Source organism: Cydia amplana, chromosome 6 (assembly GCF_948474715.1).
Source record: "Cydia amplana chromosome 6, ilCydAmpl1.1, whole genome shotgun sequence".
Lineage (NCBI taxonomy): Eukaryota > Metazoa > Arthropoda > Insecta > Lepidoptera > Tortricidae > Cydia > Cydia amplana.
The window spans coordinates 5,133,112-5,147,573 of NC_086074.1; the positions used below are offsets into that span (position 1 = coordinate 5,133,112).

The 14,462-nt window shown below is 46.2% G+C and overlaps 2 protein-coding genes across 2 annotated transcripts in view; one reads left to right on the forward strand and one right to left on the reverse strand.

Annotated features, from left to right (window-relative positions):
• Positions 1-1,463: 1,463 nt before the first annotated feature.
• LOC134648649 (luciferin sulfotransferase-like) lies at positions 1,464-9,571 on the forward strand. The gene is made up of 7 exons (XM_063503138.1): positions 1,464-1,704; positions 4,267-4,401; positions 4,959-5,058; positions 6,688-7,010; positions 8,066-8,160; positions 8,541-8,724; positions 9,161-9,571. Exons 1-7 carry the CDS (start codon positions 1,617-1,619, stop codon positions 9,274-9,276), a joined length of 1,041 nt encoding a protein of 346 aa, XP_063359208.1. The 5' UTR covers positions 1,464-1,616; the 3' UTR covers positions 9,277-9,571.
• A 727-nt stretch (positions 9,572-10,298) lies between these two features.
• The window catches only part of LOC134648708 (uncharacterized), a 139,025-nt gene continuing 134,861 nt past the window's right edge, over positions 10,299-14,462 (reverse strand). Inside the window, exons 13-15 of the mRNA XM_063503217.1 lie at positions 12,003-14,428; positions 10,870-10,999; positions 10,299-10,459 (exon numbers count right to left, since the gene is read on the reverse strand). Coding sequence (XP_063359287.1) covers positions 10,307-10,459; positions 10,870-10,999; positions 12,003-14,428 — 2,709 coding nt within the window. The 3' untranslated portion in view covers positions 10,299-10,306. The remainder of the gene's footprint in view (positions 10,460-10,869; positions 11,000-12,002; positions 14,429-14,462) is intronic.

Sequence of the window (14,462 nt, forward strand, 5' to 3'; positions counted from 1 at the left end):
TATAGTTATTTGTTTTGCAAGGGGGCAAATATGTTGTTTAACCCCTCGTATTTGCATATTGATGCTCGAGCAAGCGGGAGTTTCTAAAATTACTCGATCACGCAAAAACGCCTTAACAACTTCAACGCGAATAAAATCACGGATAGTCGTTGAAGACGGACCTGACTAAGGCTTCGTCACCCGGGCGCGTTTTCCGGGCGGAGCGTGAGCGGGGGGCGCCGCTTTTACATACAAAACGCTCACGCCCCGCCCGGAAAACGCGTCTGTGTGACGGAACCTTAAAGCGCTAATTAATACATCTACAGCGCCGCCTAATACCTCCACCGACTAACAACTGCCATGCCCGGATCAAATAATAAACGTAATTTTGTTCCGGACTAAGCTACATAGATTTGTCTAAGTATAAGATGCGTTACATTCATGTATTATTAGAATACCTATATACATAGATATCCATTAACTGTATGACATAGTAGAGGCTTATGATTATATGCCGCAGCGTAAAGTACGAACACCTATGAAGTGATGACGTCCTTAATTCAAATATATGATATGTAAAGTCACTTGCCTTATGCAATGTTTGTACCTTATTGCAATCCTGTTTTACCTTTTAGGTACAAGTAGGTATACTTAGCAACTTAGCAATATGTAGCTAAGTAAATAAATGGCCGAACAATTTTATTGGAACTTGGAACACAAAAATGTTTTCTTTTTGTTTTGACCTTTTGAAACGTAGCAACTTCTATCATCTACCGATCATTGCAATTGCTTGTATAAAATAGTATCTACCTAACGTAGAGGCACCCACCAATGACCGACAAGAACCAATAACCGACACTTTTGTTTTTGACCTAAGATAGTAATAGTAGGAATAGGAAATCGGTTCTTCATTTTGGAACACTGTGCACTATACGGCGCCCATTGAAATTTGAGCGAAATCCGTCGATGAAAATTGAAATTGAAAAAAGCGTGATGAAAATCCAGTGGGGCTAGAAACCGTGAAAATAACAGAAATTCTTAAGGAAGAGAGTACATCTTTCTCTCTACCTACTGTTTAAAGCCTTCTGGACTTTGGAGGTCTTTCCGGGTTGTGAAAAAAGTTCGTTCCTCCTCTTGCAAAGGTTGCCTGATGACATCTATAATATGGAAGGAACTGTTTTCGTCATATCAGCCGTCTCTGGCATAACTTTACCCTTTTGATACAATTTAAATATTTATTTGCAACTATATTTTTGAAAGCGTCTACAGGAACATGTAAATAATACCTGGCAATGCAACGATACTCTTATAATACAGAATGTACTATACACAACCACTCAATTTTAAGATCTTCAAGGCAACCGCGAGCGTAACTACTTATAGTTTTGTTTTTCTGTACCTGTTAACCTACAGCATTGAGAACCAAAATCTCTGGGCACTTATATTGAGATTGTTTCAAGTTCAAGTGGTGGTAACGGTGGTAAACAATATCAGTCGAAGACTTCGCGCGCACAGTGTGCGCGGGCTCCGACAAACGCGCGCGCTTTCGCTTTCCCTCGGTTTCACTTCCACATTTAAAGTGTGACAATTGTTTTAATTTGATCGTGAATAAAATACGGCGGGTTATAAAAGGCAAAATGGATGTACAAAATAATAACAAGTTTCCTTTAGAAATAAGGGATGTAGAGCCCAAGTTGGCTGCGGAATTAATGAAGTATTTTACAGGTAGGTAAACGTTTAAATATTATTTCGAATTTATAATACAATGTAAATTGAAATTTTACAATTTTTTTTATAAATATTTTTATTTTTGAACTATTAATGCATACCTACTTATCTTGATTTTAAGGTGTTAACGGTGAGTGACGAGAAACGGAAATTTTAACAGCTTTAACATGTTCATCAGTTTCTATATGTATGTAGGTCAACTCTAAATTTATTGATTACATAAATCATTATTCAAACAGCATTCTTGCACCTAACTATTCGGTTTATGTCGCAGTTTAGTAGACTTAGGTACTATATACTTAGTAGGTGATTGCAATGATTAAATATGATTGCAATGATTAAATGATTAAATGATTAAATGATAGGTTTACTGACATTTACTAGGTACTGTTTACAAGTGTACTAAACAAATCGTCACTGTAATAGGTATTCCGACCTTCATCTTAAGGCCTTTACCCTTTTTAGGGTTCCGTACCCAAAGGGTAAAAACGGGACCCTATTACTAAGACTCCGCTGTCCGTCCGTCCGTCCGTCTGTCACCAGGCTGTATCTCACGAACCGTGATAGCTAGACAGTTGAAATTTTCACAGATGATGTATTTTCTGTTGCCGCTATAACAACAAATACTAAAAACAGAATAAAATAAAGATTTAAGTAGGGCTCCCATACAACAAACGTGATTTTTGACCGAAGTTAAGCAACGTCGGGCGGGGTCAGTACGTGGATGGGTGACCGTTTTTTGCTTGTTTTGCTCTATTTTTTGTTGATGGTGCGGAACCCTCCGTGCGTGAGTCCGACTCGCACTTGGCCGGTTTTTTAACTTAGTATTTCTCCTGATTATAAATCATTGTATTATGTATGTCAAGACCTTTATCTCGGAAACGCGCGGAGGTACCTATCAAGTTGAAATTAAATCATATAGGTACCTAGGTCTATAAGCTGAAAAAAAAAACTTCTAAGTTAACGTTAACAAAAGGTACCCGCGTGGCCGTATACTTATACCCAAAAAACTTATATTTCGACACTCTCAAGGGAATTAAAATTTATAGGGTACTTCTCGTTGACCTAGAACTACCTATGAAATTTGGCAAGTAATATCGTCTTACACTACAAGTACAGGAAAAAATCTCAAAACTATAAATTTGTAAAATAAAAAGTTAAGTTAAATTTGTACACGGAACCATCGGTGGGCGAGTCCGACTCGCACTTGTTCGGGTTTTATACATATTAAGAACTTCAATTTTTTTTAAGAAGTTGGATTCATTGTTATTGCTGCGTTTTGTAGTCGAATTGACACATACCTACGAGCAAGTAGATATCTACTTAACTATCAAAGTCATTGTCCTTTATCAATGTAACCTACTTTTGTCTCGATTAGGTATGTAGAAGTGTAGAGCTATGTGTCTGATTTACTCATTGTTTTATGGTTTGATTTTGATTTAAATATCATCAATTGTACAACCTGATATAGTACATATAATTAAATACCTTGATCCTATAATTTTATCATAGGATGGATTTAAAAAAATAATTTGGATGTCGTAACACACATATGTAGTCAGTAAAGTTATTCAGCAGTAAAAAAATCCTCTAATTTCACTACTACTAGGTATAACGACTATTATCAGAAATGTAATGGACCCTTAGAGAATGGATTTCGGGACAAAAACTACCCTGTAATACCCATGCATTGTTAATTATAAATGGTACCTACACATTTTGTTATAGGCTTGGTATGGTAAGTATAAACGCAACCTCTGCATCAACATAAATAAATAGATTCAATTTAACTGTTATTTTATTTACTAAAAGTTTTTTGTAAACCTAGTAGGTATGTACCTTAACCTCCAAATAGCACGCACGATTGGTCATAAAGGTGCACCGCCAAGAATGTACTCAACTTAAATCAAGGCTATGCGTTCGTTGCAGCAATTATTTAGTTCCTCGGACTGCCATCGACGCCATCATATTCCTAACTGCGAAATTAAATACATAAGTTCTAAAACAAGTCAATTTTCACTTTAAATTAACAACATTAAAAGATGATTTAAGCTAGTCAAATTTAAATAATAACCAAAATTAAAAAACCCCCTGACTATAAGATTATAAGAGCTAATGATCTTCAAACGGCTGAACAGATCTTCATGAAACATGGCTAAGAACACTCGGGTATAAAATTAGGTATCTATGACACAAAAAAAACTAAACGAAAATCGGTTCATCCGTTTGGGAGCTACGATACCACAGACAGACACGTTAAACTTATAACACGTACCCCTCTCTTTTTGCGTCGGGGGTTAATCAGAGAATGATGACTTCGGTTTTATTCTGCCATCATCACCTGTAGGTAATTCCTTTATCTCGAATGTAAACTCAACCATGCTCAAATTGCTCAACTTGTTTTCATACAAAAACGTATGGTTTACTTGTGAAGGCATGCTTTGCGAAAGGTTTATTAACAGATGTTTCATTTCAACACGTCTTCAGAAAGACTATGATTCATTCATGGGTCAATCGAAAAAGGTAGAGGATTAAGTAATTAGCGAATTTGGTCTGCAGGCGAGCACACCGGTTTCGTACGAGTGGGCCCGAAAGGCTACTTTCTCCCGAACAAGTATAAGCAAGAGGCGCTCCACATCTACACCATGGACGTGCGCCCCAGCGACATCTTCGTGGCCAGCTATCCTCGATCGGGTGAGCTATGGTGGCTGTAAGGATGTGCAGGGCCTGCCCTGTAATCTCGATAAACTTACATTGAATGAGGATAAACGCGCAAAACTATCCACAGACATGATTCAATCTTATGGTTTGCATTGTAATGTGTAATGCGTCTTTGGTAACCGTAAACCGGGGTGACTTTCAAATGCAGGGGCGACTTCGATATTTCAGTTTTTCAGCCGTTACATATTTTTATTCGGATTTTTTAGTAGTAGGTAAACAAGTATGTATAATAATCTAACTTGTTACACGAACAGTACGAGAAAATAATGAATAATGATAATTTAGTGGCAGTTTTAAAACTATCAAAGTATCCCCAAAATTTCCTAAAGTCACCTCGTTTTACGGAACTCAAGTTTTTTTTTAGAAAAAACACCAATTGACGACTTTCCATTTCCGGGTTTTCATGTTGTATAAAGTAGGTATACACATTAATGAAAAGTTCCATGCTTTCTGCCGGGCCCGGATGGGACCATACTTTTGAAATTTAAAACTAAAATATAGGTATATTTAAGTATCCGTACTCTCTCCAGGTACCACTTGGACGCAAGAACTGGTCTGGATGGTCGCAAACGATTTGGACTACGAGAAATCCGACGCAATTCCACTCACCGAGAGATACCCGTTTTTAGAGTAAGTGCCATAGAGATATTATCACATATTTATCCAGAATCTCTGAACTCTACGTCTGGGTAGACAGATTTCTAGATTCATAAATCACTACTATCACTACCCCCCTGTACCTACAATACATACGTAATTAAATTGAATAAAGAACTTGTCCTACCGTTACCGTAATGTACCTATCTACCGTATGAAACTGAAACCAAAATTAGCACCGCGGGCTTGCCTTTTAACAAGTAATTTGACGCACCGCCACTGCTACGAGGGGTATTCAAAATATTCTCGGTATGAGAATGAAAACAAACAAGTACGAAAAGTTTGATATTTTTATTTTTCAATATACTCCCCCCCTATGTTCATACACTTAAAAGATCGATCAATTATTTTTATTAATCCTGCATAAAAATATTTTTTATCTTTGGTGTAAAAATGCTCCTCCACTGCCGCCTTCAATGCTTCATCATCGGAAAATTTATTTCCACGCAGATCCTTTTTAAGATTGGGGAACAAAAAGAAGTCGCTGGGGGCTAAGTCCGGACTATACGGTGGGTGAGTAACAGTTTCAAACCCACATTCAACAATAGCTGCCTTGGCAATATGAGCAGTATGGACGGGGGCGTTGTCATGCAGAAGCATAACACCTTTGGTTAACTTTCCTCGCCTCTTTTCTTTGATTGCATCCTTTAATTGACGTAGAATGTTAGCGTAGTACTGTCCTGTGATATTTACACCTTTTTCTTTATAATCGATCTGTAATACTCCTTCACAATCCCAAAATATCGTGGCCATGACCTTGCCAGCTGAAGGGATGACCTTGAACTTCTTGGGATGAGCTGAACCCTTAATGTGCCACTGCATGGACTCTTGTTTACTCTCTGGGTCATAATGATGAACCCAGGTTTCATCTCCAGTAACTATTCTTTGCAGCACCTCATCAGGATTTTCACCGCACAGGTCAATAAAATCGGAACAACAAGCTACACGCATGCCTTTTTGAAGCCGAGTCAGCATTCGCGGAACCCATCTTGCACTTACTTTTGACATATTAAGATGGTCATGGATAATATCATGTATGGTACCAATAGAGAGATTGGTTACTTGTGCTATAGATTTTACCTTCACTCGACCATCTTCCAATATAAGTTTTTCCACTTTATCAATATTTTCTTGTGAAGTAGCTACTACAGGCCGGCCAGGTCTAGGGTCGTCTTCAACACTCTCCCTTCCACGTTTAAACTCGCTTGACCACTTTTGAATGGTAGATAAAGAAGGAGCAGACTCACGGTAAACACAATCCATTTCCTCTTTTATGGTTTTTTTATTTTTACCCTGTTTTGTCAAGAATTTTATCACGCATCGATGTTCTAATTTAGTTAATATTGTCAATTCCCACATGATGTTCATGTTTGTTCAGCAATTGCAGAAAAACAAAAGAACATCTCGCTTCGAATTATACTTTTTTTTAATGTCAATGAATAAACCTTAGCGGCCAGTAACGAAAGAAATTTTAGAAGAGGTTGTAAGATATCAATACCGAGAATATTTTGAACGCCCCTCGTAGCTCGGCCCTTGTCAAGTTTGTAAGTGGGAGTGCTTTATAAAGTAAACTGTAAAGTAACTGGTTAATAATGTTTCTAGATTCTCCATATTCGTCCACCCACTGATGAAAGCACGGTTCCACGAAGAGAACAGTCACAGTTCTGAGAAGCTTCGCCTATTGGAGCTGGTCTCCCAGCCTGGAACAGAACAGTTGGCGGCAAACACCTCGCAGCGATTCATTAAGACTCATTTACCCATATCCCTGCTTCCTCCCACGCTGTTAGACAAGGGTCGGATGGTGTATGTCGCCCGTGACCCGCGAGATGTCGCTGTATCGTTTTACCATCTCAACAGGCTGATCAGAACACAGGGATATATTGGTGATTTCAAAATGTATTGGAATTTCTTCATCAATGACTTGCGTGAGTACCCTACTATTATAGCTTAATAATGAAATCAAATCTTATATTCCACCTGTCCAATAATTCCAATATGCATTGCGTATGTTTTACTCACTCTCTCATTAAGCAAAATGTGAGACGCAAATATACATTGGACCATGAAATTGTACAGGTGGAATACCTCGTCATCCCTTATGTGCGTCGTGTTTTAAACGTTATATTAAGTATTCTTAGGACGTACTACTAAGAGGATAGGTACGTTGTTACATACCTACCTAGGCCAGGCGTGGCTCACTCCGCGATTTCGTCGCTTTGCTACAGGTAGCTAAAAGTACCTACATCCGTTCGGCCCCAATTTTGGGGAAAGCCATAAGCCGCGCGTGGCGCTGTTATCTGTGCTGATCGTAACAGACTCGTTTTGTTAGAGTGAGTCTTCTGTACTTAGTACTATTATTTATTCGGTGCCTAGGCGTCAAACTCAATAGAGTGGTAGGTATCATAAATGTGCAGTTCATTTTTCAATTCATAAAGCAGGCTATTTATATGTATAAAAGCAGAAACCTGATTGCAACAGCTATAATTAAGTAAACAAGGAAATGATTCAGTTCCGCGGCACTTACTGTTTTACATTGATAAAGCTAGGAAATAACATTTAGGTTTCTTTATTTATTTGTCACCAGCTAAGTACTTAAGTGCTGAGATGTATTAATAAGTACCTAGTCTAACTACGTACCTACTTTTGTGATCATATATAAAACAAAAAAACACGAGTATATATAAATAAAGACATCGCTTCCGCACCTCCATTTGATCGGCCATAATCTTACAATCGAATCAAGTGGAATCGACGAGCCAATTTCATTTTTGCGTCCACACCACCTAGTGATCAAGACAATTCAGATTGGGCGAAAATTTGTCCCGTCTGGACTGGCCTTTACCTACTCTTTAAATAGTGTCTCATCCTCAGGTTTTTCAATTGGATTCGTTTTATACCTAATGGGCACAAGCGGAAATCACTTGTTGAAAAGAGACTCACGTGCAGGGGTTTATAATGTTGGTTTGTTTACACATTGCAGACCATTGGACGCCATACTTCGAGCACCTTAAAGAAGCGTGGCAGAAACGGCATCATCCTCACATGTTGTTTTTGTTCTATGAAGAGCTCACTAAGGTCAGTTTCACGTCGTAACATTTGATTGTTTCCGGTCGTCTTTTTAATTACCTACCATGCTCTATAGTCTCTCAATAGTCTAACATGAGTCTAACTCGATATTGCCTTAAGCCCCCTCCAGACTGTGTGCGTGAATCGCGTTGCGAAGCCACGAACGCGAGTGTGGAGTCGATTTCGCTGTTTGCTAAAATCAATTCGATCGAATCGATAATTAGGGCAACTAAAGCAAGGATCGCATAAAGCGAGCAATCTACAGCAAACTCACATGGCGTTTTCAATGACCAACTAAGAATACAATGGGAGCTGTGGGACTGACCGGGAGAGGGTGACGGGACTCTTGAAAAATTTATGCGAAGGTTAATCTAGCGTTTTACTTTCAGGATTTACCAGCGGCCGTCCGTCGCGTCGCCGCTTTCCTCGACAAGCAGTACTCTGATGAAGAGATAGCTAAGCTCTGCGAGCACCTGAGCATCGACAGCTTCAAGAATAACAAGTCCGTCAACTATGACGTCATGAAGGAGCTTGGCATCCTCATACCGGGAGAGCAAGGGTTCATTCGGAAAGGTGCGTCCGGTAGTTAAGCGGAGTTTTTATACAGCACAGGAGCCGTTAGATTTTTGGCGCGAGGCGTGATTGTGAAGTTTAAGCTTCCCATGTAGCTCACAAAATGACAGACCCTCTTACGCGCACCTAAATTGACAGTACGATACGATAGTGACATCTAGTAGTGAGAAGCGCAACTAATTTGTTAGAAAAAAAAATTAGGGCAGAGCTGACATCTAGCGGAGAAAATCAAAACTTGAATAGTTTGTTGTTGGTGTGCCTGCCTCAATCCCAATTCATTCGTGATATATTATTATGTCTAGTCTACGTGTCTCAACTGAACTCATTAGTAATAACCATAACTAAACTCGCATACTAAGTAGCGTGGATTAAGTTTAATGAGCTCTTTGGAAGTATTATTAGTGTGGTTACTATGAATATATTCGGTTGTTCGCAGGTAAAGCTGGCGGCTGGCGCGACTACTTCGACGAGGAAATGACGCAGCAGGCAGATCGTTGGATCGCTGACAACCTCAAGGATTCCGACTTCCGGTTCCCGCATTTTTCTATTTAGACAATACCTATCCATGTGATGTTAATAAAGTGATTACGGATAGTGATAAGCTAAGTGTACCTAGTAAATACAAAGGAATAGTGTTGTAAATAGAAAAAGGCTTGTAAGAGGATGTATAATCATTTATTCGAATAAAATGTTCTATTTTAGTTATTTCTTTGTAACACCATGATTATTTAAGTTTACATAATATGTAAGTACAGTAGCAATTAAACAACATCTAATCCTTAAGCCTCGCGTAAAAAACAACCGCATCACTAGAATTTTCATAAATAAAACAATGTCTCAGTCCTTCCTCACGTTTTTATTTAAATAATACGGTTATACAAAGATAATAAATTAAAAGCCAGATTTTAAATCAATCATTCGTTGGTAATATAAAATTCTAAAAACAGACTCATATCATAATAATGAATAATAACCGTTGCGGGGTTCGGCCCGCGTAACGAACCGGCGACGTACGTCTATAAAGCGACTCTAATATACCCCGGGAACGTTCCCGCACCTAACGCGTCAACTATCATACACTTATAGAAAATCACAAAATTCAAGCGGAAATAATAGGAATCCATCACTGGGGCGTTCCGAGATCGAGGCTCCCGCCCCCGCGGGCGGCCTGAGTGAACGTTAAAGGCTTGGCCAGACACAGAGCGCGACGCAGCGCCGCGTGATGCCGACGCGATGACTGTTCAAACAGGGCGCGCGCGGACCGCGCTCTCAACACGCCCTCATCGCGCGCGCGAACGCGGCGCGGCCGCGCGCCACCGCTCGCTGCCTAACGTCCGATCCGACTGATGTGACCCAGCGCGACGCGGCCCGCCGCATCCGCGTGGCGCAGCGCTGCGCGGACGCAAGGGGCCGCGCGGCGCGGGGCGCGACAGAAGCGGGGCGTGATACCGGCGGGACGCAGTCTGTTTGACGTCGGTAACCTGTTAGCATGTGCCGCGGACGCGGCGCTGCGTCGCGCTCTGTGTCTGGCCAAGCGTTAACGTCGAGTGTGTACTCTGCGGCGGGCCCGGCGGCGCGCCGCTCACGCGATCACGTCGGGCAGCAGCGCGTTGTCGGCGGCCGGCGGCGACGGCGGCGGCTTCAGCTCGGCGCCGTTCACCAGCCCGTTGGTGGCCTTCGACAGCGGCTTCTTGGGCACGCTCTTTACTGCTGACGTCTTGCTTGCGGGAGCCGTCTGAAATGTCAAACAAAAATATACATAAATTAAAATGTACTACAGCTGCAGAAATTATAAAAAAAAATTGTGGATGAACAATAATGTGGAAAGACGTAGGGGGTTGTGCACAAAACACGCGAGGTGTTTTCGGCTACTTTTTGACCCCCACCGGGTCCCACTTGGTGATATTTGGTGAGGTTTCTGGCTACCCCTTCTCCCTCACATAACTTCACGTATATTTTTTTCATCGTTTTTCATTCGACGTAATTTTAAGTTACGCGCTCTAAAATTTCGTAAAATAAGATAATAGCGAGTTAACTTCAGTCACGAGTTTCGTTCACTGTAAAAAAAATACACGCGAAGTCTTCTTTAACCCCCCCCGGTGCAAGATGTTTTTAAAGTTGCTACAAATGAATTATAAGATATACCTTATTGGGGGCAGTCCTGGGCGGCGCGGCCTTGGCGGTGATGCGCTTGTTGGCGAGGTCCTTGCTCTGCTTGTCCAGCGGCGCGCGCGCAGACAGCGGCGCGCGGGCGGCCGGCCGAGGGGCGGCGGGCCTGCGGGAGATATAAGTCAGTACAAGGGTCGCGTGTTACGAAATATTGCATTAAAGAAAACATCCGTAATCGTTCTACATTAGTTTAGTTCTAACATCGGGACCGACATCGCCGACCGAGCGAGTTTAGAGGGTCGAGCGGAGGCGAGACTATTTTTCTCAAACATGCAATGAAATGTCGTCGCTCCGGGCGTTATATCAGGCTTCGAAGTATCACGTTTAGGGCGGAGCAACTCCAGAGAACTGTAAAGGAATTTCATACGAAATTGAAGGCCTAGGCCGGGAAGTAATTTTTTTCTAATTCTAATGTAAACATGGGGTCTGTGTCCATGAACAGACTAAACAGCCGAATTATATATTTTTGGTGAATGAATGGTTATCGGACCAAAATATCCATGTTAACGCCTGTTATACACCAACGTACTGATATTAAGAATACGAATCTGATGAATAAATTTAAAATTTTGTCTATACATAAGTCACCAGAGACCATAGACAATATTTAATCCTCTGCATTTATTTTATTTATAGAAATTGAGATTCTTATTATCAGATTGTGTATAATCGCCCTAATAAGGTCTATTCGAACACTACACATGCGAAATACGGACGACTTCCATAAAAAAAAAACATTTATGGCGGGATTGGAAAGAAAATTAAAAAACTTTTGTTGTGAAGTTGGATTTTTATTATAAAGGTTATAAATTTGTTTTTTTGAGTGGTGTATTTTTTATTTCATTGCATGTTTGAGAAAAGCACTATACATGCCTAGCCGTGAAAAGGTCTTGCCGGCTTCGTATCACTATCCGGCCTCCCTACGGTCGGCCGGCTATACCTACTCACCCGGCAAGCCCCTCTTTCCCGGCGTCTGCAGTAATGTACTATTAAAACCACGACGTTCGGTGGGGCGAGCGCCGCGAGCTCACGATTACCGACCCTTCGCCACGGGAAAGGTCTTCAAAGAATGAGGAATAAGAAGTCGGAGTCGATTTTATAGTACTCACTTGGTAGTCGGGGCCGGGGCGGGAGCGGTCGCCGGGCGGGGCGCGGGTCGCGCGGCGACGGGCACCCTCCTGATCGGGGGCGGCACCTTCGCGTCGCCGTTCGGGAGGGGCTTCTTCTCGGCCGGCTTCAGCTCCCGGGGCTTGGCGGGCTGCGGCTGCGGGCGCGGCGCGGGGCGGGCGGCGGGGCGCGGCGCCGCGCTCGAGGCGGGGCGGGGGGCCGGGCGGGGCGCCGGGGCCGCGCGCGGGGCGGCGGGCTTGGCCGCGGCGGCGGCGGGCGCGGGCCGCGGGCCGGGGGCCTTGGGCGCCGCGCGGGGGACGGGGGCGGCGCGGGGCGCGGCGGGCTTGGCGGCCGCCGGCGCCTCCTTCGCGGGCGAACTCTTGACGGCGGGCCGGGGCGAGGGCCTCGCCGCCGGCGCCCTCGGCTTGGCGGCCGCGGCGGCGGCGGGGGACTTGGCGAGCGACGGCCGGGCGGCGGCGGGCGCGGGCTTCCTGCCGGCGGAGGCGGGCGCGGCCGCTTTCGTCGCGGACTTGGGGGTCGCGGCCGGCCTCGGGGCGGGGGACGCGGCGGTCTTCTTCGCGGGGGTCTTCGCCTTGGCGACCGCCGCGGCGGTCGCGGCGACGGCGGTGGCGGCCGCGCCGACGGCGGCGGCCGTTGCGAGCGAGGCCTCGGTGGCCGCGGGCTCGGCGGCCGGCGCCTCGAGCGGCGGCGCGCTCATATCGACGGCGGGCGTCGGCGGCGGGGTGCCGGCGGGCAGCTGTACGACCTCGTCGATGATCTCGCTCGTGACGGGGACGCAGATTTCCTGAGCGTGCGACTCGGGGATGCCGATATCTATATCCGTGACGAGGTCTCGGTGCGATTGTTCGGTCCGCTCCTCGGGGACGATGTCGGGGGCGGGGCCGGAGGCGGCCTCGGGCGTCCGCGGCCGGTCCTCGAGGGGCGCCGCGGCGGTCTCCTCGCGGGGGAGCTCGGGCGTGAGGCGGTCGCAGACGGGCGGCGCGGGCGACGGCGCGGCGGCGACGGGCGACGCGGTCTCGGGCCGCGGCTCCGGCTCGGCGGGGAGCGGCGACTCCGCGGGGGCCGCGGCCTCGGGGGCGGGCGACTCGATCTCCACCGGCGGCGGGGATTCTCTCGTAATCTCGAAGTCTACGGGGGGAGCCGATTCGACGGGCAGCGGGGAGGTCGCCGGCAGGGGAGACTCGGGCAGCGGGGAGGTCGCCGGGAGGGGAATCTCGGGCAGCGGGGAAGTCGCCGGGAGGGGAGACTCGGGCAGCGGGGAGGTCGCCGGGAGGGGAGACTTGGCCGGCGGGGCCGGCTCGCTGGGGAGCGGCGAGGGTGCGGGCGACGCGGCCGCGAGGAGCTCCGTGTGCGCGGGCGCGGGGCTGGCCGCCGGCAGCGGGGAGCGCGCGGGCGCGGGGGAGGCGGCGAGCAGATCCTCGTGGTGCGGCGCGGGCGACAGCGGCGCCTCGCTCTCGTGGGCGGTGGCCGACAGGAGGTCGACTTCCTCGTGCAAGTCGTGGGGCGTCTCCGCGTCCCGGGGCTCGATCGCGTCGTCCTCGTGCGGGGCGCCGACGTCGAAGTGGTCGTCGATCCTGTCGTAGTTGTGTATTTCAGCCTTAACGTTCTCTTGGAGCTCGTGCGCCGGCTCCGGGGTGACGTCGCCGCGGTCCGCGGGCGCGGGGGACGGCGCCATGTGCTCGTTGGAATGCTCGTGATTTTCGGTAGGGTGCGATTCGTGCAGGTCGTTTTCCAGTAGATTATCTGTATGTTCCGCCCGGTGACAAAGCTCTTCAAAAGGAGCGTGTTCCGCCTCTACGATTTCGTTTTGCGTCTGTGGGGGCTCCTGCGCCGACTCGGGGCGCGAGGCGGGCTCGCAGGGCGTCTCCGGTTTGCACTCCATTTCGACATCCTGCGACGTTTCCTCCTGCGGTGTGCTCGCTCGATCCGAATGGTCCTGAATATCCTCGTTGAAGCCCAGTTCGGAGCTCTTGCCGTCTGGTATTTCGGGTATCTGTTCGAACAGGAGCTTGTGAGATTCGGGCGTGTCCGTCTGCACGACGTTATCTTGGGGCGGGCGGTCGGTCTGTAGATCTATGTTGGGGAAATTCTGTAGGTTGTTCGAGTTGTTGACGTAGTCTATGAAGTTGGCGCCCTGGTCGAATTGGTCGTTGTTGTGCAGGGGGTGGTCGTTGTCGGGGCGGGGGCTGACGTTCTCCTTGTCGTCGTGGTCGTCGTCGGCGGCGGGCAGCTGCCGCACGGCGTTGAGGTCGACGGGCCCGTCGAGCAGGCGCTCGCATGTGTCGTCGTCCTTCTCCTGGTAGAAGCTCATACTCATCGGGTCTCGCTCTTTGCTCTTCAATCTTTCTAGTAACTCTTCATTGTCATCTGATGCGAACGGATTTGTTTCAGAGTGTGCCTGGAATACCTATAATGAAGAAAGTAGACGTCACCGCTTACAA

What these genes read in the sequence shown, in the direction of transcription:
- LOC134648649 (XM_063503138.1), top strand. Translation starts at nt 1,617, where the DNA reads ATGGATGTACAAAATAATAACAAGTTTCCTTTAGAAATAAGGGATGTA. An exon ending in ATTAATGAAGTATTTTACAG is followed by an intron (nt 1,705 to 4,266) that starts GTAGGTAAACGT and finishes TTTGGTCTGCAG; the next exon opens with GCGAGCACACCGGTTTCGTA. An exon ending in TTTCTTCATCAATGACTTGC is followed by an intron (nt 7,011 to 8,065) that starts GTGAGTACCCTA and finishes TACACATTGCAG; the next exon opens with ACCATTGGACGCCATACTTC.